This window comes from Notolepis coatsorum (assembly GCF_963971535.1).
Source record: "Notolepis coatsorum genome assembly, chromosome: 10".
Classification (NCBI taxonomy): domain Eukaryota; kingdom Metazoa; phylum Chordata; class Actinopteri; order Aulopiformes; family Paralepididae; genus Notolepis; species Notolepis coatsorum.
This window is the reverse complement of record NC_140174.1, coordinates 65,359,255-65,382,740: the sequence shown is the minus strand read 5'-3', so window position 1 is coordinate 65,382,740 and position 23,486 is coordinate 65,359,255. Positions and strand designations below refer to the sequence as shown.

Sequence of the window (23,486 nt, the reverse complement as noted above, 5' to 3'; positions counted from 1 at the left end):
TTCCAATTTAATTGGCAGCAGACCCCCCTCATCTTCAGCCAGGACTAAACCTAATGATCTGCTCTTAAATGCTTCATTATCAGCATAGATCAGTGGTAGGTATGGATGGATTACCAACAATGCCTGGTAGTCTGCTTGCTGAGACCCTGAATAATTAATTTAGAAGCAGTGGATCTCCGTATGAATCAACAATTCCCTTGTTTTGTAACTAAGGGCTCATTTTCTTTTATTATTTGTATTTATTATTTGTGCTGTGAGCCAAACCAAGCTGTGTAGTGTACTGTTGCTCACTCATGTACGCACTAAGTTTTAAATATGTACTATGTATGTCATATGTTTTAAATATGTATGCATGTGATGTGTTTTAAATATGTACTATTATATATGTAATATGTTTCAAATTAGTACTATTTTTAATATGTAATATGTAAATTAAAGTAAAAACTGAAATGTAAATACTTTTACCACATACTCCTTGATATACTTTTCATGTTCTGTGTCAAACTTATATTTGACTTAGAATGAGGTTTTTGAGACTCGGTTTGTGAAACACGTGGCAGTGAATGGAGCGACCACAGAACATACAGGTGGAAGTACACGGCAGTGTAGAAGCCAAAACGGACATATTGGAAGTTGTATTATTATGGTATTATGGTGTATTTATGTTTGAACACTAGGGGGCACCACACCACCTCTATTATAAGAGGCTCTGTTCATCAGAGCTGCTGAGGATCCACGCTTTCAAACCGGCTTTCACTGTTGAAACTGCTTATCTAACAAACAATTGACAACTGTTCTGTTAACCATCATCATCATCATCATTGTTGTGAAGGATCAGATTAAACCGAATATATATATTTATTTATATATATATATTTAATTGTATTTGTATATCGTTTGATATCCCCTGTATATTCCTTGTACAATATGCATTGAATATCCCTTTAGTCTACTAAACAGCCCATAATAGTTTCATTCTACCATTGGACGAGAACCTGGCGCCAGGTTGCCATACCCCTAGGTCCAAGTTCAATCGTGCCGCCTAACATGTCGTGGCAAGCCCCGGTTCCGCGCAGGAATATGTCGGGCGAAATACGAATGGTACTATTTGTTCATAGCGCATATATATATGGCGCAAGTAAAGTAGAACTTCCTTTTAGTCCAGTTCTTTACCCTCCAACAGAGTGACAGACGCAAAGCCTCCCCACGACGCACGTGTGGTGTAGTAAGGCCTACTTGGCCCAGAATTGAGATATCGTGTAGATTAATAGTTGAATAGTCATAGTTTGGCACTATACCGTCGAGTTGGACGTATTCTATTAAGCTAATAATAGTCTATTTATGTATGGTGCATCGTTCGGTTAGAGTTCTAAAGTTATCAGTACCCCCATCGTTCCTGACGTTATCTGGACGCTTAACCAGGCTGAGCAGACCCCTAGTGGTGCTTGCATCCGAGGAGCTCCGGGCCAAGAGCGACTGGACCTGTATATTTGATTACTCTACCCGGACGACGGCGAGCCTTCCACGGCTTGGATTATGCTTTGGGTGCTTTGATTATTCCATGGATAAAGGCCAACACTGCGGAGTGTTGGAACTACCCCCCGGAGAGGACTCCAGGTGAGACGGCGCTCTACACCAGTGAGGTCGCCTCACGTCTCTCCGTTGTGGACCGGCAGCTACCGTCCACAGAGGGTCCAGCTGTATTCGTCTGCGGACCGAGGTTCTGTGGGCACCGTGTCCAAGACTTTGGATTCTCCCAAGACACCGTCGGCCAGATGGGATACCGCCAGCGGCTTCTCTAACCCCCCTCTCCTACTGTCTTACAACCAGCGGGACCCCCCCCCCCTTAGTGTATCCAGCTATAATCATTTAAGTCCCATCGCTATAGTTTCCTAAATATTCCAGGTTGTATACTTACTCCCTGCGTAACCAGAGATTGGACATTCAATGTTGATTTACCTACGAATACTCATTTGCCATAAAAGTGCATGTTTCATATTTCAAATCATAAATGTAATTAAGTGAACGTTGTATATACCCTTTGCTATATAAAATATTCGATTTGGTACATTTGTGTGGATTCGTTTCATCAGGTGGGAAAGTGTTCATCATACTTATATCATGTACTGGATGGCCAGAAGTTAAAGTACAAGAGGTAGTGGTATTAAATATCATATCTAACAATACAGTCAGGGAATTGTACCCCTCAGTTACAATTGGTCCTTCGAGCCGGAGGGTAACTAGTGTAATATTAATATAGTGTTATTAATATCGAAATGGCCTATGATGAACACTCCACGAAACGATCCTCCTAACCTAGAACGCCCGCGGCGCAGACGACAGACACCTCAGTACTTAGAGGCTTACACTGTCAGTCAACTACCTAGCCTTCGACAAACGGTAAACGCGGTAAAAGTAGAAAGTAAAATTATGTCTGACCTTAACGACCAGGTTTCCCCGACCACAGAGGCCCTAGTAGGTCCTAATGTAACTGACCAAGCTCACGGTGGGGACCAGGAGGGAACTGACATGCCTTTACCCCCCGCCACTACTCAAGAAGTAGTCCCCGACCAGCCCCGGGAGGAAGACAACCCTACAGAGAGAGAACTCTGCACGGAAGAAGAGGAGGAGAGCGCCGAGGAAATAGAGCTCCAGGACTCCCCAACGAGTACCCCCAGGAGCGGCTCACGCAGGAGCGGCTCACCTCCACAACCGCCTTCCCCCAGCGAAGCGGAGAGGATGCTACAACAGGCGTTCCTCGTCAGCCTGACAGCCTCTACCGAACGCGAACGTCTCCAAGCACAGGCGCTTAGCGAGCGCGAACGTCTCCAAGCACAGGCGACCAGCGAGCGCGAACACCTCCAAGCGCAACAACGGAGCGAAGAAGAGCGCACACGCCTGGAGATGAGACGCCTTCAGACAGAAGAGAATATGGCAAGAGACCGGGCCGACGCCCAGCGCGCCGCTGCCGGTGCCCAAAGAGAAGCAGATCTCACCAAGCGCGAAGTCGAGCGCGACAAGCTACAAGCGCAGCTAATGGAGCAGCTGATCCGCAAGGCAACACCCTCCCCCTCCGCCAGGGGTTCAAGGAACTCGTCGAGACAACAGTCAAGGGCAGCGTCTCCTCAACGAGCAAGCGACCCTGAACTTGACCAACAGACCGAGCCTATACCCCCCGCAGACCCCCTTCACAGACCGGTCCAAGTGAGACCCAGCTACAAGGAAGGAGCGGCATACACTGCGGAGAAGCTAAATAAACGATTACAGGATCTGGAAGATCTGATAGAGGAAGAAGAGGGAGGTTTCAGGTTTCAGGTTTTTATTTAGACTCCACAACATAAACAGATCATTAATCCAGCTTACATTGCTGTCAAGGATAGTAACGTAAAAGCCTCTTGACTTATTTCCATCGTTGTCCTTGGGTGTCAAGGATGCTAGAAACACACAACTCATTACAGAATTAATCACAATTATTATCTTTGCATAATAATAATGGCACAACCCTAAATTAATACAAAACAAAGCACATTTGTTGATACAATGTTCATTTATGTCGAAAGTCAGTGAGCTTCAGGAAGCACCCTCGGGGGAGGGAATTTGGGGGATGGGAGGGAGGGCGGAGAGTGGGGGGTGGGAGTTAAGGAGAGGGTAGTGGCTTAGGGTTTTGGGCGTGTGAGGCAGTCGAGGGATCCGCCCCTCCTTCCGTGCACATCGCCAGTCGTGCTCGTGGGGGGGAGGTTTGCGTGAGGATGGGGAGGGGGGGGGGGGGGGGGGGAGGCCATCCATCTTATCTTCAGACAGTCAGATACTGTCCCGTCCTTGGTTGCGATGGTACGGACGTCATAAACCAGGTCTTATCTTGACTTCTTCTCCTCGGCCTCTTTCATTGACCTCGAAACATTCCTTCTTTTCTTCCACAGACTTGAGTTACGTGGCGGGGGGGGGGTGGGTTGAAACAGGTTACAATGATTCCTGTAATGCTTTAATTTAATCCAGATCTTGCATCTTCTTTGTCGCGGTCCTAATGTCCTGCGCGACCCCCAACATTACTTGACCCCTACATTGTTCATCGGCTGTATGTTGAGCGAGCCGCTTTGTCAGAGGAGGAGAACCAAGCCCGACGACAGCACAGTGCTCCACCGGACCAGGAGGTCCCATACAGTCCAGGCTATACCCCCGCGGTGCTGCGCTACAGACCCCCGACTCTATTCACGGGTGAGCACGACGCACGACCAGCCCCGAGGAACAGCACCTGGACCAGCGGGCCTGGACCCCACCCTTTCTTTCCTCCGCCATGTGAACCACATAACCAAATCGGCCTTCTACCACCTCCGGAACATTGCCCGTCTCCGCCCCTCCCTATCACTCTCCGCTGCTGAAACACTGGTTCATGCATTCATATCATCACGACTAGATTACTGCAACAGCATCCTCTACGGCTCACCAAACACTATCCTCAATAAACTCCAATATGTCCAAAACTCTGCTGCCCGCATGCTCACCTCCACCCGTCGCTCTGATCACATCACCCCTGTCCTCCACGACCTCCACTGGCTTCCAATCAAATACAGGATACATTTTAAAATACTACTCATCACATTCAAAGCCCTCAACAACCTTGCCCCTCCCTACCTGTCCGACCTCCTCCACCGTCACACGCCCACCCGTCGCCTTAGGTCTGCAGATGCCAACCTCCTAACACCTCCCACGACCAGGCTCCGGACCTGGGGCGACAGGGCCTTCGCTGCTGCTGCCCCCTCCCTCTGGAATGCCCTCCCCAGCCATATCCGTGATGCAAACACCCTGACATCTTTTAAATCAGCCCTCAAAACTCACCTTTTCAATCTTGCTTTTGACCTCTAATTCTGTCGGTGTTATTTTATTTTATTTTTGTCATGTATTATTTTTGTTCTGTTTTTTGTTTTGCCATAGTTTGTCTCTCCTGCCCATGTAAAGCGTCTTTGAGCACCTGGAAAAGCGCTATATAAAATAGATGTATTATTATTATTATTATTATGGTACCCTGTCAGTACCAGCCCACAGCGAGGCGCAAGAGGGGACTCGCCCAGGAGGTCTCTCCCCCAACGCTCGCCGATGTATCAACCATCCACGGCGTCATACAATGCCACGCCGTCATTCCCAGACTTCGCCTATGAGAGTCGAGCACAGTACACGGAGCTCCGGATGTGTTTAGAGACAATGATGGTGGATGTCGCTGATGAACGCCACAAGTATGCAATATTACTGAAGCACCTGAAAGTACCGCGAGCGCACAATATAGCGCTAGCCTATGCCACCTCTTCGACACCATACACAGCGGCCCTAGCGGCGCTGGACCAGAGATATGGACGTATATGGGATTACGTAATCCAAGAGATAAGGCATATTGATCGCCTACCCCCAGCCACAGACAATCGCTCACTAGACGACCTGTCAATCAAAGTGCAGTCCCTGGTAGGGATGCTGGGAGCGCAACGGGAGAAGGGCATGCATGAGCTATACGCCAACTCTAACGTCGAGAGGATTTTGGAGAAGCTGCCACCCGCAAGACAGGAGCGCTTTAGGAGGCAGAGAGATTACCGTGATCCCAACGGCCCCGAGCCATCCCTCCTTGATCTAGCCGACTTCCTGGCGAGAGAGGTCAGCAGCTTACGACTAGACACATTCGGGCGGAGCACGCCAAGCTCCAGAGAGGGACCCAGGAGAATAAATGATGGAAGAAGATCGGTGACTGTCATGCACCAATCAGAGTCAGTACCGAGCAGTAAGAGTCACAGCACCCCCTCGAGAAAAGAGAAGTGGAAGATAGCGTGTCCCTACTGTGAGAAAGAACACTGGCTGTCACAATGTGACCTATTCACAAAGATGAATGCAGAAGAAGTGAGTCAATGGATAAAGTCCAACCGGCGCTGTTATCGATGTGCGCGGCCCCACATGGCAGCCGAATGCCGCCTAAAGAAAAGGTGCAGCCGGTGCGATGGAGCCCATCTAGATATACTACACGAAAGTAACGGAAGACGGCCTACACCTGCACCACGGAGCGGCGCCAAGGCAAGTGTCATGTACATTGACCCCGCCAGCAGCAGCGGAGCCCAAGTGCTCTTAAAGGTAGTCCGTGTGACATTGAGCTACCAAGATAAAGTCATGGACACTTACGCCGTCCTTGATGACGGGTCAGAGAAGACCCTTCTGCTCGCCTCCGCTGCGACTCAGCTGGGACTGCGGGGGAGCAAGAACGAAATGACGATTCGGACAATAAGAAGAGATTTAAAGAAGATAATGGGCGAGAATGTCTCCTTCACCATCGCAGCAAACGGGCAGCCAGAGCGACGGTACAAGATTACAAATGCTTTCACCAGCCAAGAAATAGGACTATCGCAGTCCACCTACCCTGTGTACTGATGGATAAATATGTGCACCTGCGCCAATTACCTATCCCGCTCATACACGGCGCTACCCCGACCCTGCTGATAGGCTCCGACCATGCAGAACTCATAGTCCCGATCGACCGGGTCCATACAGGCCCCCGAGGCTGTCCTGCAGCAGTCGAGACCCGCCTAGGGTGGACCCTACAAGGCCCCCTCGCTAAATCTCTCAAACGAACAGCAGCCACTAGCTGCTTCCACTCCAGAACGACAGAAGAAGACACCACTCTCCTGCAGCATGTCGAGAGGCTATGGACCCTAGAGACAATGCCCTTTAAGAACGAAAAGAAAGATATTCGTTCTAAAGAAGACATTTACGCCATCAACCTACTCGAGCAGGGGACAAAGAGAGTCACAGTCGGCGGAGTGATGAGATACGCAACTCCACTCCTGAGGCGAGAGGGAATGCCCACCTTTCACGCAAAGAAAGACGCCACGGAGCGGTATCTATTGAACACGGAGCGGCGCCAAGCCAAAGACCCCGCTCAAGAGAGTGTGTACCGCGCTGAGATTGAGAAGCTAATCACAGCGGGACACGTAACAAAGATTGACATTAAAGAGGCCGATCAGACGACCGAATCATGGTACGTGCCGCATCACAAGGTCCATCACAACGGCAAGGATCGCATTGTGTTTAACTGCAGCTACCAGATCGGATCCCAAAATCTGAATAAAGAGCTCTTGCCCGGCCCCACACTCGGCCCCTCCCTACTAGGCGTGCTACTGCGCTTCCGCCAGGACAAGGTGGCTATCAGCGGGGATATCAAAGGGATGTTCTTGCAGGTGAGACTAGTAGAGGAGGACAAGCCCCTGCTACGGTTCCTATGGAGAGAGAAGATCGGAGATGAGAACCCAGCCATCTACCAGTGGGAAGTACTCCCCTTCGGAACCACATGCAGCCCGTGCTGTGCTACATTTGCACTACAGAAACACGTCACAGAGGACCCAGCAGCAGATGAAGAGGTCCAACACAGTGTGAAGAACAGTTTCTACGTGGACAACTGTTTACAAAGCGTTTCAACTCAAGAAGAAGCCGAGGCTCTCCTAATCAAGTTACGCGCCTCCCTGATCAAAGGCGGCTTTGATCTCAGGCAGTGGGCCAGCAGTGACCCGCACGTATTGCGCAGCCTCTCCTCCGCGGACAAGGCTGCCAGCAGCGAGACCTGGATGGCGACAATCCCAGGAGAAGCCCAAGAAATGACACTAGGACTAGTCTGGCGCTTCAAAACAGACTCGCTCCACTATAGACACAAACCCTTGGCTCCAGAGCAGGGAAGGTCGACGGCGATACCGACCACCAGACGGAGTGTGTACAGAACACTCGCCAGACAATATGACCCGTTGGGATGTATTCTACCTTACACCACCAGGGCAAAGATGATTGTACGAGCACTATGGGACAAGGACCAGGGCTGGGACGACCCAATACCCGCACACCTTGCCTCAACATGGAGAGAGTGGGAGACGGAACTCCGCTCACTCCCAGGCGTCAATATACGCCGCAGCTACTTCCCATCCACAGTGAGTGAATGAATGAATGAATGAATGAATGAATGAATGAATGAATGAATGAATGAATGAAAACTTTATTTAACAGATTGCAGAATGGGTACAATACAGTACGGCTCAATACATACAATTGTTAAGGGGATGCAGACCTGAGAAAGACGTTTGTCTTGTTTCCATCAGGGTCCCCCATTTTCAATTCATATAGACATATATGACATACATGACATACAGATAGTCAGTACTGCTACATCTATACATTTATGACATACCAGATTTGCAAATACAGTACTGTTTGTGATACAGAAGGAGTCAAGAAAAGGGAGTATATACATTTGACGTAGAAACTGTACATTGGAGGTTGGGTGGGGGGGGTTGGGTACATTGGGATATTGACAACCATACTGGGTAATTTACATTGGAGGTGGTTGGGGGGGGGCGGGGGGCACACTGTATAAACAAGTAACACTGTACATTGAGGGGGGGGGGGGAGGAGACACTGTACAAACAAACACAATTGTACATTGAACTATTGACAAAACCATACTAGGTAAATGACTGTACATTGGAGGGGGTTGGAATGATTGGGTTAGGATATTTACAGGGGCCAGTGTTGAATTGCAGTCTCCCGTAGGTGTCCCTTGAGAGAGGTTTTGAAAGTGGGTAGTGATCCACATTCCTTTACAGCTTTGGGTAGGGCGTTCCACATTGATGTGGCATAATTGCGAAATGTGTTTAGTCCCTTATTTGAGCCGAATCTGGGTTTGACATGATTTGTGGAGCTCCCTCTGGTGTTGTGATCGTGGTATTCACTGACCTTTGGGAAGTATTTTGACATGTACATGGGTACCTTGGTCGTGTAGTGTATCTTGTAGACCAGGCCCATTGCAAGTTGTTGTACTCTGTCGTCTACTCTAAGCCATCCTAGGTTGTCGAAGTGGGCAGGGGTGAGGTGGGTTCTAGGAGTAAGGTCAAGCAGTAGTCTGACCAGTTTGTTTTGAGATGTTTGTAATTTTGTTTTTAGCGCCTTTGAGGTGCTTTGGTACCATGAGGTGCAAGCATAGTCGTAGTACCCCTGAATGAGTGCTCCTGCCAGAGTCTTCAGGGTGTTCTTGTTTACCAGAGAGGAGATCCGGTACAAGAATCGAGTTCGTTGGTTGACTTTTTTTATTACATTGGATGCCATTTTGTCACAGGAGAGATTAGCCTCTAGGATGGACCCCAGGTAGGTAATTTCATCTTTCCTTGTGACAATATTGTCACCCACTGTAACTGAGAAGCCGTCGGTCTTGCTGAGTTTGTTATTTGAACCGAAGAGAATGGACTCTGTTTTGCCCATGTGTAATGATAGTTTGTTATCAGCGAGCCATATGCAGATTCTGCCTAGTTCCGAGCTGAGGGTTTTTTCAACCTGTAACTTGTTCTTGTCAGAGACCAGCAGGGCTGAGTCGTCCGCAAACAGGAACAAGTTGCAGTCACAAGCTGACGACATGTCATTTGCATAAATTAGGAACAGTAGCGGTCCTAGTATGCTTCCTTGTGGAACACCACAGCTCACTGTGAGGGGGGGGGATAGGGTACCGTTTACCTCCACCATCTGTTCCCTCCCCTCAAGGTAGGATTGCATCCTGAGGCCAGAGACATGCGAGATTGAGCTACACGTCTTCAGCGACGCCTCCGAAGTAGCCTACGGATCGGTGGCTTACTTGCGTGCCCAAGAGAAGGGAGGAAAGATACACACTGCCTTCATCCTGGCCCGCTCAAGAATAGCCCCACGTAAGCAACAATCTATCCCACGTCTAGAGCTCTGCGCAGCCCTCGCAGGAGCGCATCTAGCCACGTTAATCCAACGTGAACTCACCATTCCGGTGCACAGAACAATCTTGTGGTCAGACTCCATGACAGTACTCACATGGATCAAGTCTGACTCATGCAGATACAAAGTCTTCGTGGGAGTCAGAGTCACCGAGATTCAAGAGTTAACCGAAGAAGCAAGCTGGCGGTATGTGGACACCAAACACAACCCAGCTGACGTCATCACCCGGGGAATGTCTCTGGATGACCTAACCCGTCGCAACATCTACAGTGACGGACCAGAATTCCTCAAGCTCCCGGAAGGAGATTGGCCTACGCCCACCCCGCGGGAAGCAAGTAACGAGGAGGCTGAGAACAAGAAACCTATGTTCTGTGGACTGAGCACTGTCGCCTCCACAGACCCCAACATAGATGACTGCATTACCCTAGAGAGTGCGCAGCAAAGAACATTCCTGCGGCACCACCCAGAGATTCAGTCCACCACTGACATGTCAGCAGCTGACTACGAAGAAGCAGAACTTCTTCTACTAAAACGAGCCCAGAGAGACTCGTTCCCCGATGAGCTAGACTGCCTACAGGGAGGAAACCCCGTCCCATCAGACAGCAGACTGATTCACCTGGCACCAGAGAGTGACGCCCATAATCTCATCAGAGTGGGTGGGCGCCTGCGGAGAGCCCCCGATCTACCAGATGACATTAAGTACCCGATCGTCTTGAACAGCCGACACAAGGTCACAGAGCTGATCATAAAGAAATACGACGAGGATGTACACCACGCAGGAGCAGAGAGAGTCTTCGCGGAGATCAGACGTCGTTATTGGATATTGCAAGGGAGAGAAGCAGTACGGCGCTTCCAGCGAACCTGTCTAGACTGCCGTAAGTGGCGCGCGCAGCCCAGCATACCACGGATGGCTGACTTACCCCCCTGTCGCCTCCGAATCGGCGACAAGCCATTCCACTCCACAGGCATGGACTGCTTTGGCCCGTTGTATATAAAGAGAGGAAGAGGCACCGAGAAGCGGTGGGGTATTGTATTCAAATGCATGACCACCAGAGCGATCCATATCGAGCTCCTTCCGACCATGAGCACAGACTCATTCCTTATGGCCTTCCGAAGATTCACATCACGGAAAGGAAAACCGTCTACATTGTTGTCTGATCACGGGACCAACTTCAAAGGCGGAGAAAGAGAGCTGAGAGAGAGCTTCCAAGCTATGGGCCCAGAACTTAAGACCCACCTCGCTCCATCCCAGATTGACTTCCAGTTTAATCCCCCGAACGCACCCCACTTCGGTGGAACCTGGGAACGAGAAGTACGTTCTATAAAGACAGCCCTGTACGCCGTGCTCGGGGCCCAGACTGTGGCGGAGGAAGTCCTAATGACAGTCCTCACGGAGATCGAGGGAGTATTGAACTCAAAGCCCCTCGGTTACGTCTCCAGTGATGTAGCAGATGTCGACCCAGTCACCCCCAACACACTCCTAATGGGGCGGCTGGACCCCGCGCTACCCCAGACAATGTACAGGCCTGAAGAAGCGAACGGCCAAAGAATGTGGAGGTACAGCCAAGTACTAGCTGACAAGTTTTGGAGCAGCTTCCTACTTCACTACCTACCGTCTCTACAGACCCGCCAGAAGTGGGTAAAAGAGAGAGACAATTTGACAGAAGGAACAGTCGTCATGATTATTGACCAGTCACTACCCAGAGCTATGTGGCCGGCTGGCCGCGTAAGCAAAGTGATCACCGGTGCCGATGGCAAGGTCCGAGCAGCTGAAGTACTCGTCCAAGGGCGCACTTACACACGTCCCGTGGCGAGGCTCATAGAACTGCCCCGACTCCCAGATACTATCGATGATGACCATGACCCCATGACTTTGTGAGTTGACTGACCCTTACAGCGGACCTTGAGTGGTAGACAGTGCGGTTAATCTGTCTCTGTTTAGCTAATTAGGTGGGACTAATTAGGGGGCGGCTGTTGTGAAGGATCAGATTAAACCGAATATATATATTTATTTATATATATATATTTAATTGTATTTGTATATCGTTTGATATCCCCTGTATATTCCTTGTACAATATCCCTTTAGTCTACTAAACAGCCCATAATAGTTTCATTCTACCATTGGACGAGAACCTGGCGCCAGGTTGCCATACCCCTAGGTCCAAGTTCAATCGTGCCGCCTAACATGTCGTGGCAAGCCCCGGTTCCGCGCAGGAATATGTCGGGCGAAATACGAATGGTACTATTTGTTCATAGCGCATATATATATGGCGCAAGTAAAGTAGAACTTCCTTTTAGTCCAGTTCTTTACCCTCCAACAGAGTGACAGACGCAAAGCCTCCCCACGACGCACGTGTGGTGTAGTAAGGCCTACTTGGCCCAGAATAGGCATTGAGATATCGTGTAGATTAATAGTTGAATAGTCATAGTTTGGCACTATACCGTCGAGTTGGACGTATTCTATTAAGCTAATAATAGTCTATTTATGTATGGTGCATCGTTCGGTTAGAGTTCTAAAGTTATCAGTACCCCCATCGTTCCTGACGTTATCTGGACGCTTAACCAGGCTGAGCAGACCCCTAGTGGTGCATGCATCCGAGGAGCTCCGGGCCAAGAGCGACTGGACCTGTATATTGGATTACTCTACCCGGACGACGGCGAGCCTTCCACGGCTTGGATTATGCTTTGGGTGCTTTGATTATTCCATGGATAAAGGCCAACACTGCGGAGTGTTGGAACTACCCCCCGGAGAGGACTCCAGGTGAGACGGCGCTCTACACCAGTGAGGTCGCCTCACGTCTCTCCGTTGTGGACCGGCAGCTACCGTCCACAGAGGGTCCAGCTGTATTCGTCTGCGGACCGAGGTTCTGTGGGCACCGTGTCCAAGACTTTGGATTCTCCCAAGACACCGTCGGCCAGATGGGATACCGCCAGCGGCTTCTCTAACCCCCCTCTCCTACTGTCTTACAACCAGCGGGACCCCCCCCCCCCCTTAGTGTATCCAGCTATAATCATTTAAGTCCCATCGCTATAGTTTCCTAAATATTCCAGGTTGTATACTTACTCCCTGCGTAACCAGAGATTGGACATTCAATGTTGATTTACCTACGAATACTCATTTGCCATAAAAGTGCATGTTTCATATTTCAAATCATAAATGTAATTAAGTGAACGTTGTATATACCTTTTGCTATATAAAATATTCGATTTGGTACATTTGTGTGGATTCGTTTCATCAGGTGGGAAAGTGTTCATCATACTTATATCATGTACTGGATGGCCAGAAGTTAAAGTACAAGAGGTAGTGGTATTAAATATCATATCTAACAATACAGTCAGGGAATTGTACCCCTCAGTTACAATCATCATCATCATCATCATCATCATCATCATCATCATCATCATCATCATCATCATCATCATCATCATCATCATCATCATCATCATCATCTTTCCTGTGGACAATAAACCCTGCAAATTACATCAGAAGCAGCCTGGACATTCCACTGTATCAACCAACCACAACTTTGATTGCTGAGTGAGACATTATCTAAGTGGGTGCATCGTGACGGCGCTTGTCAATACATTTGGGGAGTGACAAGCGGCCACTACAGGCAGTACATATGGACTTATATCAGAAGATACAGCTGAAAGTGAACAGCAGTATGAATTATGTTCTGGGAGCCAAACAAACAAGAATACGGCGTGAAACGATACATCATCAATGCTAAATCATTCAGTTTGTTCTACAGCTGATCAAACGTTCATGTCATCTTGTCAATAAAAGTCATGATATCTTGAAGTGATATTCCAGCCTGACTGAAACCCTGCCGAGTTTAATAAAATATATCTTGATGATATAATGATATATTTGGATACAATGCACTAGGGGTGTGACGACGCGACCTCGCAGCGATTAATTTCGATTGCGATTATTCAGGCAACGATTCAATGCATCGTGAAATCTCTTCATTCGACCACGATCCGATTCGATTCGATTCAATACATTTTCTATTAATTTTCTATCAGTTAATTCCCGAAAAAAAATTTGAATACACAAATGTGGTTGCTGGGGGAACTGATTCACTCGGCATGAGTGGAGTATAGGTCAATAAAAACAATACACACAAAAAAAAAAAAACATACATTTTTTTTTTGTTTTTTTTTATTAATTTCGATTATAACCGATTCTAACATTTTCAAATCGATGGAGTTGAATCGTCACATTAGAATCGATGCATTTCGATTAATCGATGCATCGTCACACCCCTACAATGCAGGAATGCCAAGCAAATACAAACGCAAACAAATAAATAAGCTATGACAAAAACAATTCTGATCTTTTGTCTTTAAGTCCGTTGGTGAATGAGACCAAATAATATGTATAGTCAACGTCACGCCTCCAAGAGGAGTTAGTTAACCATAAAAAAACATGTTTTTGAGTGGGAGATATATTTAAGCCGTTATTTCTTTTTGGGAACAAGGAACACTAGGGCGGGATCCACAAAGAAGGGATTGCACGGTGCTAATTGCCCATTATGAATTGAAAATGGGGGACCCTGATGTAAACAAGACAAAAGTCTTTCTCTGGTCTGCATCCCCTTAACAATTGTGTGTATTGAGTCGTATACTGTATTGTACCCATTCTGCAATCTGTTAATACAATTTTCAATCAATCACCTGCACAGATTACAGAATGGGTACAATACAGTACGGCTCAATACACACAATTGTTAAGGGGATGCAGACCAGAGAAAGACTTTCGTCTTGTTTACATCAGGGTCCCCCATTTTCAATTCATAATCAATTGTAAGTAAGGGTGCAATCAGCACCGTGCAATCCATTCTTTGAGGATCGCATCCCGCCCCAGGTGTCTCTGGATCTCTGCCACTCACACTCCCTTCTTTGTGGATCCCATCCCGCCCTAGGTGTCTCTGGATCTCTGCCACTCACACTCCCTTCTTTGTGGATCCCATCCCGCCCCAGGTGTCTCTGGATCTCTGCCACTCACACTCCCTTCTTTGTGGATCCCATCCCGCCCCAGGTGTCTCTGGATCTCTGCCACTCACACTCCCTTCTTTGTGGATCCCATCCCGCCCCAGGTGTCTCTGGATCTCTGCCACTCACACTCCCTTCTTTGTGGATCCCATCCCGCCCTAGGTGTCTCTGGATCTCTGCCACTCACACTCCCTTCTTTGTGGATCCCATCCCGCCCCAGGTGTCTCTGGATCTCTGCCACTCACACTCCCTTCTTTGTGGATCCCATCCCGCCCTAGGTGTCTCTGGATCTCTGCCACTCACACTCCCTTCTTTGTGGATCCCATCCCGCCCCAGGTGTCTCTGGATCTCTGACACTCACACTCCCTTCTTTGTGGATCCCATCCCGCCCCAGGTGTCTCTGGATCTCTGACACTCACACTCCCTTCTTTGTGGATCCCATCCCGCCCTAGGTGTCTCTGGATCTCTGCCACTCACACTCCCTTCTTTGTGGATCCCATCCCGCCCCAGGTGTCTCTGGATCTCTGACACTCACAATCCCGTCGTGTCACACAGTTCATTCAGTCTCTCTAACGATTTCAGTGACATATTTCTTATACATTATCCTCTCTCCTCCGCTGGGCTCACTCCTCTGTCATCTGTAGGTCACATCACTCACGCGTCTTTCATTCTCCCATCTGTCTGGCTCGTTATAATACCACTCTGCAAAGGATTTCCCGCCTATTAAAGGTCCTTCATTAGCGCCCCCCCCCCCCCCCCCCCTCCAGGGACCTGGCGTCCCCTCCGTCTCGGTCTCTTGTCGCGACTCCCCGGCTACATTATTACCTCCTCATTTGTTACTTAGCGGAGAACAAATCAGCAAAGTGGAGCCTTTGATCAACAAGCCCATCATTAACCTTGTAACAGTCCTGCAAATTTAGCATAAAACGCCCATCGATTGAAAGTAAATTGGACGCTATTTTGGATCCATTTGTAGCAGATGCACAAGCCTGGCCTCTTTTGAAAGGAAACACTCTGAATCACTCGGAGTGCTGTTGTCATAGAGTTACAGAGGGTTGAACACAGTGGAATAAAGGTTTTTCTCATTTTCGTCAGAATTATTTTGCAAACAGATGCAGATATATCTACTCTATAGTTATTAGCGGAACACAGCTGGGGTCATAGCCTGAAGTCTTACTTAAAACAGGTCCTTTTACTGCTTCTCGGTCTCAGAGAACCAACTCAAGTAAGATGTCATTCTTTTCCGAATTTCATTGGCTAAACAAACAGACAATCATCTTCAGTGTCAGACTTGTCTGGTCATTGAGAGGCGAATCCGGAGGTGGTCACTTTTTCAAAACTGACTGGCTGGCTGTTTGGTCATATAACCTGAGATTGGGAGCATGTAATAGGGCGTGATTACCAAACCTAGCCGCATTTCTGGCAGACGCTCTCTGATTGGCACTGACTGACGCTCTCTGATTGGCCACTGACATGTTTGCCCAATCGCGTGACGAGCTGTGTCTTTGCCCATTTCCGCGTCGAACAGCCTGCAAACTACCTGGCGTTCTATCGCCCTGCTCTAAGACAAACTCTAACCTTAACCAACTTCGAAAGAGTGCCTAAGCTTAACCGTCGAAAGAACTTGCCGTCACGCTCTAAGACAAACTCTAACCTTAACCAACTTCGAAGAGTGCCTAAGCTTAACCAGTGTAGAAACTGGCGTCGGCCAATCAGAGAGCGTCTGCCAGAAATGCGGCTAGGTTTGGTAATCACGCTGTAATAGGTCACGTGGTGTGTCAATAAAATGGCGGCCATTTTAGCTTTCAACCGATGTGTTGGTTGAGAGACAATAATACAGCGTGATGCCGACAGGTGGCTGTAAATGTTGATTGAAGAGGTTAATGGCAATACCATCTCTAGTATTAACCATTAACCCTTCCTTCTCTGCACTTTTTTATATCTTTGTTTCATCGCATGCTTTGAGCTTTTGATTTTCCAGCATCTGGAGAGAGATGGGGGGGGGGGGGGGGTAACAAAATAAATCACTTTTCAAGCAGTGGAGGGAGACGGAGGCGAGAACACCCAGGCAGAGGACACACCACACCGAAGCAGGCACGCATCAAAAAGCACCCCCATGCTCGAGGTCTTTAAACGGGTTATTCTAGCTGTATTTACGACCTCTTAAACTACCTTCAGCAAGCTGTAATTCTACGGCCAAATGTCCAGAAGGTGTTGTATCTTGTTGTTTTTTCCCTCATGCCATGAAAAAATGCTTGTCTGGCAGAGTTGACGTCAGCCACAACTCAACTGGTAATTACGGTCTGAAGGCCTGGTTCTGAATCAAGACCGGCGCCGCTGCTCGTATGCAATGTTCACCGGAAAACACCGGAGGAAATCAATGAATTATGTTTTATGACGTCTCTGAGTTAGTGTTGTGACTTTCCTTCTGAGCTTGTTTATTTCTGTGACGCCTTGGAAATGTGACGCATACAATGTCCTCGTCTTGAGTAAGCGAGCCATATTACAGTGCAGACAGAAAGACAGGCACATAGAGGCTTTCAGGACTATTACTATTCCCATACAACTTGGGATAAACAGAGAAATGTCATCTTTGAGTTGTGTGCATTATATACATATCCTGTTTACAATGACATATCTCCACCGATATTAACCAGACTATCGAGAGGCGTAAACACCTTGACACACGATGATATCAGGAACACAATGCACAACACACTAAGCTACTGAGCTACCGCAACCACGTTTCACTTAGAGACACACGTGCAAAAAGCATGACAAAGTGACACAAACATGTCGAGAGAGAGACACACACTCACCGGTGATGTGGTAGCTGACCTGGCGGTTGACGGCAGAGCTGTCTTCATCTCTGGTGTGGAGCACGGCCACCACCTCCCCGGGCGGGTCACTCTCGCGCACAGAGCCGCGGTACCGCTCCTCCAGGAAGCTGGGCGGGTTGTCGTTTACGTCCGACACGGCCACGGCCACGGTGGTGGTCGAGGACAGAGCCACAGTCTCCCCGAGGTCCGAGGCCAATACTGTGAAGGTGTAGGACGGGTGGGTCTCGTGGTCCAGCTCCGTGAGTGTGGAGATCCAGCCGGTGCTGCTGTCGATGCTAAAGGTGCCGACCGACGTCGTGTCCCACTCCCGCTCCAGCTGGGACCACGTCCCGAGAGTGTACATGACCTGTCCGTTTGCCCCCGAGTCCGGATCCAGCGCCTGCACCTGGATGATTCTGGTTCCGACAGGCATTCCTTCCATAATTGTGGCCTCGTAGGAGTTGGACTCGAAGGCCGGTCTGTTGTCATTCAGATCCAGCACTTTCAGTTCGACATCGACGGTGGTCACCGAGTCCAGCTTGGCCTGTTGAACGGTGGCCGTGACTTTGAAGTAGAAGGCTTTGATGACCTCGTGGTCCAAAGGCTTATCCAGTTTGATGGAACCAGTGTCCCTGTCCACCACCAAGACCCCGTCCTGGTTATTTTCTCCCGTCTCACCATTAACCAGGGCGAAGGTGACCGGGAGCGAGGCGTGGCCATGAGGGGTGCTGAGACGCACCGCTCCGACCGCCGCGCCGATGGGGGTCTCCTCCGGCATGGAGAAGGTATACTGGGGTTGGCTGAAGGAAGGGATGAGGGCGTCTGGAGCTAGAACGTGGATGTAGACCGATACCAGAGAGTGTCTGATGGGTATTCCTCCATCGACAGCCTTCACAAAAAAGGACAAGACTGAGTTCCTCAAGTGGCTGAAGCTGCCTTTGGTCACCATCCAGCCGTTGTCAGGGTCTATCTCCAGGATGTCCACCACAGGCACGTGCGCCTCGCTGTAGAGCGAGTATGTCACTTTGGCGTTGGCGCCGTCGTCGGGATCGTACGCCTGGATCTGGGTCACCAAGAACCCCTTGGCGACATCCGACTTCACCGAAGCGCGGTATTCTGTAGCACGGAAGCGCGGCATGTTATCGTTATCATCCAACAGAGTGATCTGTACTGTGCAGTACGAGGCCCGTCCGCCCCCGTCCTGGGCTGCCACGGTCAGAACCAGGTCCCCGTTGGCCGGGTCCTCGCGGTCCAGCTTCTCTAGGGTGGTGATCTGACCGTTTGCATCGATGCTAAACTGGTCCTTTCCCACATCGTTGACGAAGGAGTAGGTGATCTGGCCGAACACTCCAGGGTCCGCATCTTGTGCCTTCACCTAGGAATGATAGATAAACATAAATCAAATATCAAGTTAAATAATACTTTTCTTAGCAAGAAGTGGAACTAAGATGCAGACAGGGCCAATATATTTGATATATTATGACTATAGACGATATAAAAAAGAATAAAATATGAATTAATGTATTTAAATAATAGTATCTGAGAGGTCTTTACCTGTACAACCTTGGAGCCTACTGCCGAGTTCTCCCGTACCTCTGCCTCATATGTGTTCAGCCCAAAAACTGGGCTATAGAGGTTCGCCCCTAGAACCTTAACATGGACCTGGGCGGTGCTGGTGAAGACCCCATCGGACACGGACACGTTAAGACTGTAGGCTGGCTCCATTCTTTGTTTAAGATGACTGGACAGCGTTATGATCCCTGTGTTTGTGTCCATCAGAAAATTCATCCTCTCATTGCCCGACAAGATGGCGTACTCCAGCTTGTCGAAATCTGAGCTGTCCGCGTCTGAAGCCTGGACACAGGTGACGAAGTGGCCCCTGGGCGCCAGCTCGCTCACGTAGGCCTCATACAGGAGCTGGTTGAAGACGGGAGGATTGTCATTCATATCATTCACCACAACCACAACAGACACCTCGCTACTCAAAGGGGGGAAGCCGTTATCGGTGGCCCTGACGGTGAAGTCGTACCGCTGAACCAGTTCGTGGTCCAGCATCCGTGCGGTGAGGATCAATCCACTGCTGCTGTCGATGTGGAAGTAGTCCGTGCTGTTGTACATGTCAGAGAAGATCTGGTAGCGGACGATGCTGTTCTTTTCCGAGTCTTGGTCCGTGGCGATGACCTGGAGCGCCGGGGTTCCGATCATGGCTGTTTCCGAAAGAAGCGCCCGGTATGACGTCTTCTGGAACATAGGAAGGTTGTCGTTCACATCGTGAACCATCACGTCCACATCCACCTCAGCCCGGGCGCCGGTCAGGTAGTCTGTGGCTCTGACTGTCAGATGGTAAGACGGCGCTACTTCAGAGTCCAAAGAGTGGATGACGCTTATTACTCCGGTGTCAAAGCCGATGTCGAACTGAAGAGATGGATCTCCATCCACAATGGTATAGATGATACTTTGACCTTCGGGACTAGTTGCATTGATGCCAATGATGGGCGTGTGCACTGCCACGTCCTCGTTCACAGACACAGAATAGAAGGATTTGTCAAAAACAGGCATGGCTTTGTTGACAACAGTGATGGGGAACTCCACAGTGGAAGAAAGAGGTGGGTAGCCGCCATCCCTTGCATATACCACCATCTGGTATTCCACATTGGACAAGTCAGATTCGAAGGCCTTCTTAAGACTGAGGCCACCCGTTTGCCGGTCGATTTCAAAATGGCCGTGGTCATCCTTGAGGTAGTAAGACACCTCTCCGTTGATCCCCTTGTCCCGGTCCACGGCGGTGACCCTGAAGATGGGTGACCCGGGCTCAGCCTCTACTTGGACAGCCGCATAATAGGGAAGGCCAACGAATATGGGGGCATTGTCGTTGATGTCCTCGACTTGGACTCTCACCATCACTCTGGCCACGCGCAGACGGTCATGCTCCCTACCGGCCTCGACCACCAGTTCATAGAACTCTTGTTCTTCTCGGTCAAAGGGAACCCCTGTGGTCTGAATCACACCAGACGTTGGTCGGATTCGGAAACGCGTGCCAGCATTCAACAAGGTGTACTTCAGTGGTTCATTGAGACGATTCCCCACCGCATTCACCACAGCCACTTTGGTGATGTTAGTCACGTTCTCTTGAATAGACGAGGAATAGAGGTCGTGGGCAAAGTGCAGTCCGGAATCCAGAGCTTCTCGCACAAGAATCGTGACCAGAGCGGTGCTCGAGAACTTCCCGTCAGAGACTTTGATGTTGAAGCGGAAACGTTCTTTAGAGAAGTTGTTGTTTTTGACGGTGATGATCCCACTGGATGGTTCGATGGCAAAGTGCTCCAAGATTCCATCTGTCAGAGAGTAAGTCAGTTCTGAAGGAATGTCTCTGTCAGGGTCCGTGGCTGAAAGCTGCAGAGCCTCCACTCCTACATAGGTGGGTAGGAGCAGTACAGTTTCATAGGCATCCTGCGTAAAACGTGGTGGTGAATCATTGGTGTCGATGACTTCTATCGTGACCTCAGTTGCACTGTCTGCAGTCAACTGCGGCCTCCCACTGTCCCTCACGTGAACGTGGAAGTTGAAGCTAGCAAACGTCTCATGGTCCAGATTAGCAATGGTCCTGATAGAACCGGTCCCAGAATCGACAGTGAAGAACCTTTTGGCCGTGTCCTCTACGATCTGGTAGACCAAGAGAGCATTTTGGTTGTTGTCCGCATCGGTGGCCTTGATGACGAGTGGAGAATCGTCCGAGTTCAATACCACACTATTTACCGGCGCCGTCTCACTGATGGTCCCGCGGTAGCGAAGCTGCTGGAACACGGGGGGGTTGTCGTTCTCATCCACCACCTGGATGAGCAGGGTCGCGTTTGAGGCCATGCCCGCCATGTTGGTCGCCTGGACCGTCAGCGTGTAGGACGGCATGGTCTCGTAGTCGAGAGGCTTCTGGGTAGTGATCACGCCACTGTACTGGTTGATGCGGAAGACGCGGCCACCGTTGCCCAGCCTGATGTCGTAGGTCAAGGTGGACTGGCTGACCGCACTCACCGTGGTGACAGAGGTTCCCACGGCCACGTTCTCCGTGATCTCGGCCTGGTATTCCGGTTGGGGGAACTTTGGCCCTGCGTTATCAGAGAGGGTGACCGCGATGCGCGCGACAGTAGTGGTGGAGAGAGGAGGGGAGCCGCTGTCCGTGACTCGGACAGTCAGAACGTAATGGCCGATGGTGGACAGGTCTAGATCGCGAGCGACAGAGACGACTCCCAAAACCGGTTCAATCCGGAATGTGTTTCCGGTATTCCCTAGAATAGAATAGAATAGAACAGAAATACTTTAATCATCCACAAGGGAAATTTGGCACTACAAATCGTTCACGGTAAACATTTAGGTAGACAAAACAACAATAAGAATACAAAATAAGCCTAAGAATAAAGAATAAAATAAGCCTAAGAATAAGATCATAATCATAATAAAATACGGTCCGAGATTTACATGTCCTATGTTATGTATATACATTCTAATATAATATATACAGTAAGTGTACAGTAATTGTTCAATAGTACACTTACTGTACACTGTCTATTTTATATTAGAATGTATATTGGGGGAGATAAAATATGAACCCTTGTGTCAATCTATAATCTTTCAAGTACAATGACTTTGTGAGTAAACAAAATGTATCCATAGAATATGAGAACATAAAAAATACCCAGAGTTGCTCATTACCTCCTTCGATGGAGTAGAGAAGCTCGGCGTTCTCGCCCTTGTCCTTGTCCAGAGCCGTGACCTGGACCACGGCTGAGCCCACCGCGGCCGACTCGTAGACGGAGCCCTGGTACAGGGCGCTGGTGAAGATGGGCACGTGGTCGTTCACGTCCTCCACCGCCACCAGCAGGCGGGCGAGGCTCCTCCGGTAGGGGAACTCCTGGTCCTTCACCTGTTGGGGGAACACATGTTCCACATTGGTATTATGGCACAAGAAGGATACTTTACTTACTCATAGTATATAATATATTCAGATTCAAATTCTTATTGCCCATATGTATTGTAACGTACAATATAACTGATAGGCCAGCGGTTCTCAAACTACGGCTCGTGGGCAGGTGACACGGAAAGTGGGGTCGTGGGCACGTGACAGTGGGGTCGCGCATTTAAACAAAAAAAAATGGCAACATATTTTGGCTAAATATGCCTCGTTCTATAAATGTGTATTGACAACATAGTGCTGTAATTAAATGATCTAATAAATACGCATGATCAAGTTCAACAACGTGTGCTTTTATTTTGATATTCCTTAATTCCACATTGAAATTACGCGATACATTAAGTGTGGGGTCGCCAAAAAGAATATCCAAAATAAAATGGGGTCATCATCATGGTATAACAAAGTTTGAGAACCCCTGTGATAGGGCATACAGACCCTTATCTTCACCTTGATTACACTGTTTACTTTCTCATATTCTTATATTCAGAGTTAATTATATTGTTTACAGTTTACTTATGTATCTTTATTATAATTGTATTGCCTATTTATGTCTTTCTAACTATTGCCATGCCCATACCTGTAACATCCCCTCCCCCATGCTGCTATCTATTTACATCTAAGCTAGCAGCATGGGGGAGCGGGGGGCGGTTGGGGGGGGGGGGGGGGGGGTACAGGTATGGGCATGGCAATAATAGAAAGACATAAATATAGGCAATATATATATACACACATGAAACACTTGCATATAGCTTTCAACTTAGCCAGAATTCCAATGCGGTGCGTCTCTCTACAGCCGTGCAAGGCCTCCTGGGACCCAGTAATCCCCTCCACTGGAAGAGGCAGATGAATTTCTAGGCTAATGAGATTGATATTTATGGCCTGATCCTCAAACTCTCAAAAAACAAACGCAATGGGATCAGAGGCCAACCCTGGTCTCCTCCCCAGCGCCACAGAG

The 23,486-nt window shown here is 48.9% G+C and overlaps 1 protein-coding gene across 1 annotated transcript in view; it reads left to right on the top strand.

The window, feature by feature from the left end:
• Positions 1 to 23,486, top strand: part of pcdh15b (protocadherin-related 15b) — a gene marked incomplete at both ends in the record, with an annotated part of 695,468 nt that overhangs the window by 259,424 nt on the left and 412,558 nt on the right. The window contains 5 exon segments of the mRNA XM_084323056.1: positions 17,602 to 17,786; positions 17,903 to 18,350; positions 18,454 to 18,571; positions 19,345 to 19,464; positions 20,382 to 20,910. Of these exon segments, the coding sequence (XP_084179182.1) occupies positions 17,602 to 17,786; positions 17,903 to 18,350; positions 18,454 to 18,571; positions 19,345 to 19,464; positions 20,382 to 20,910 (1,400 nt within the window).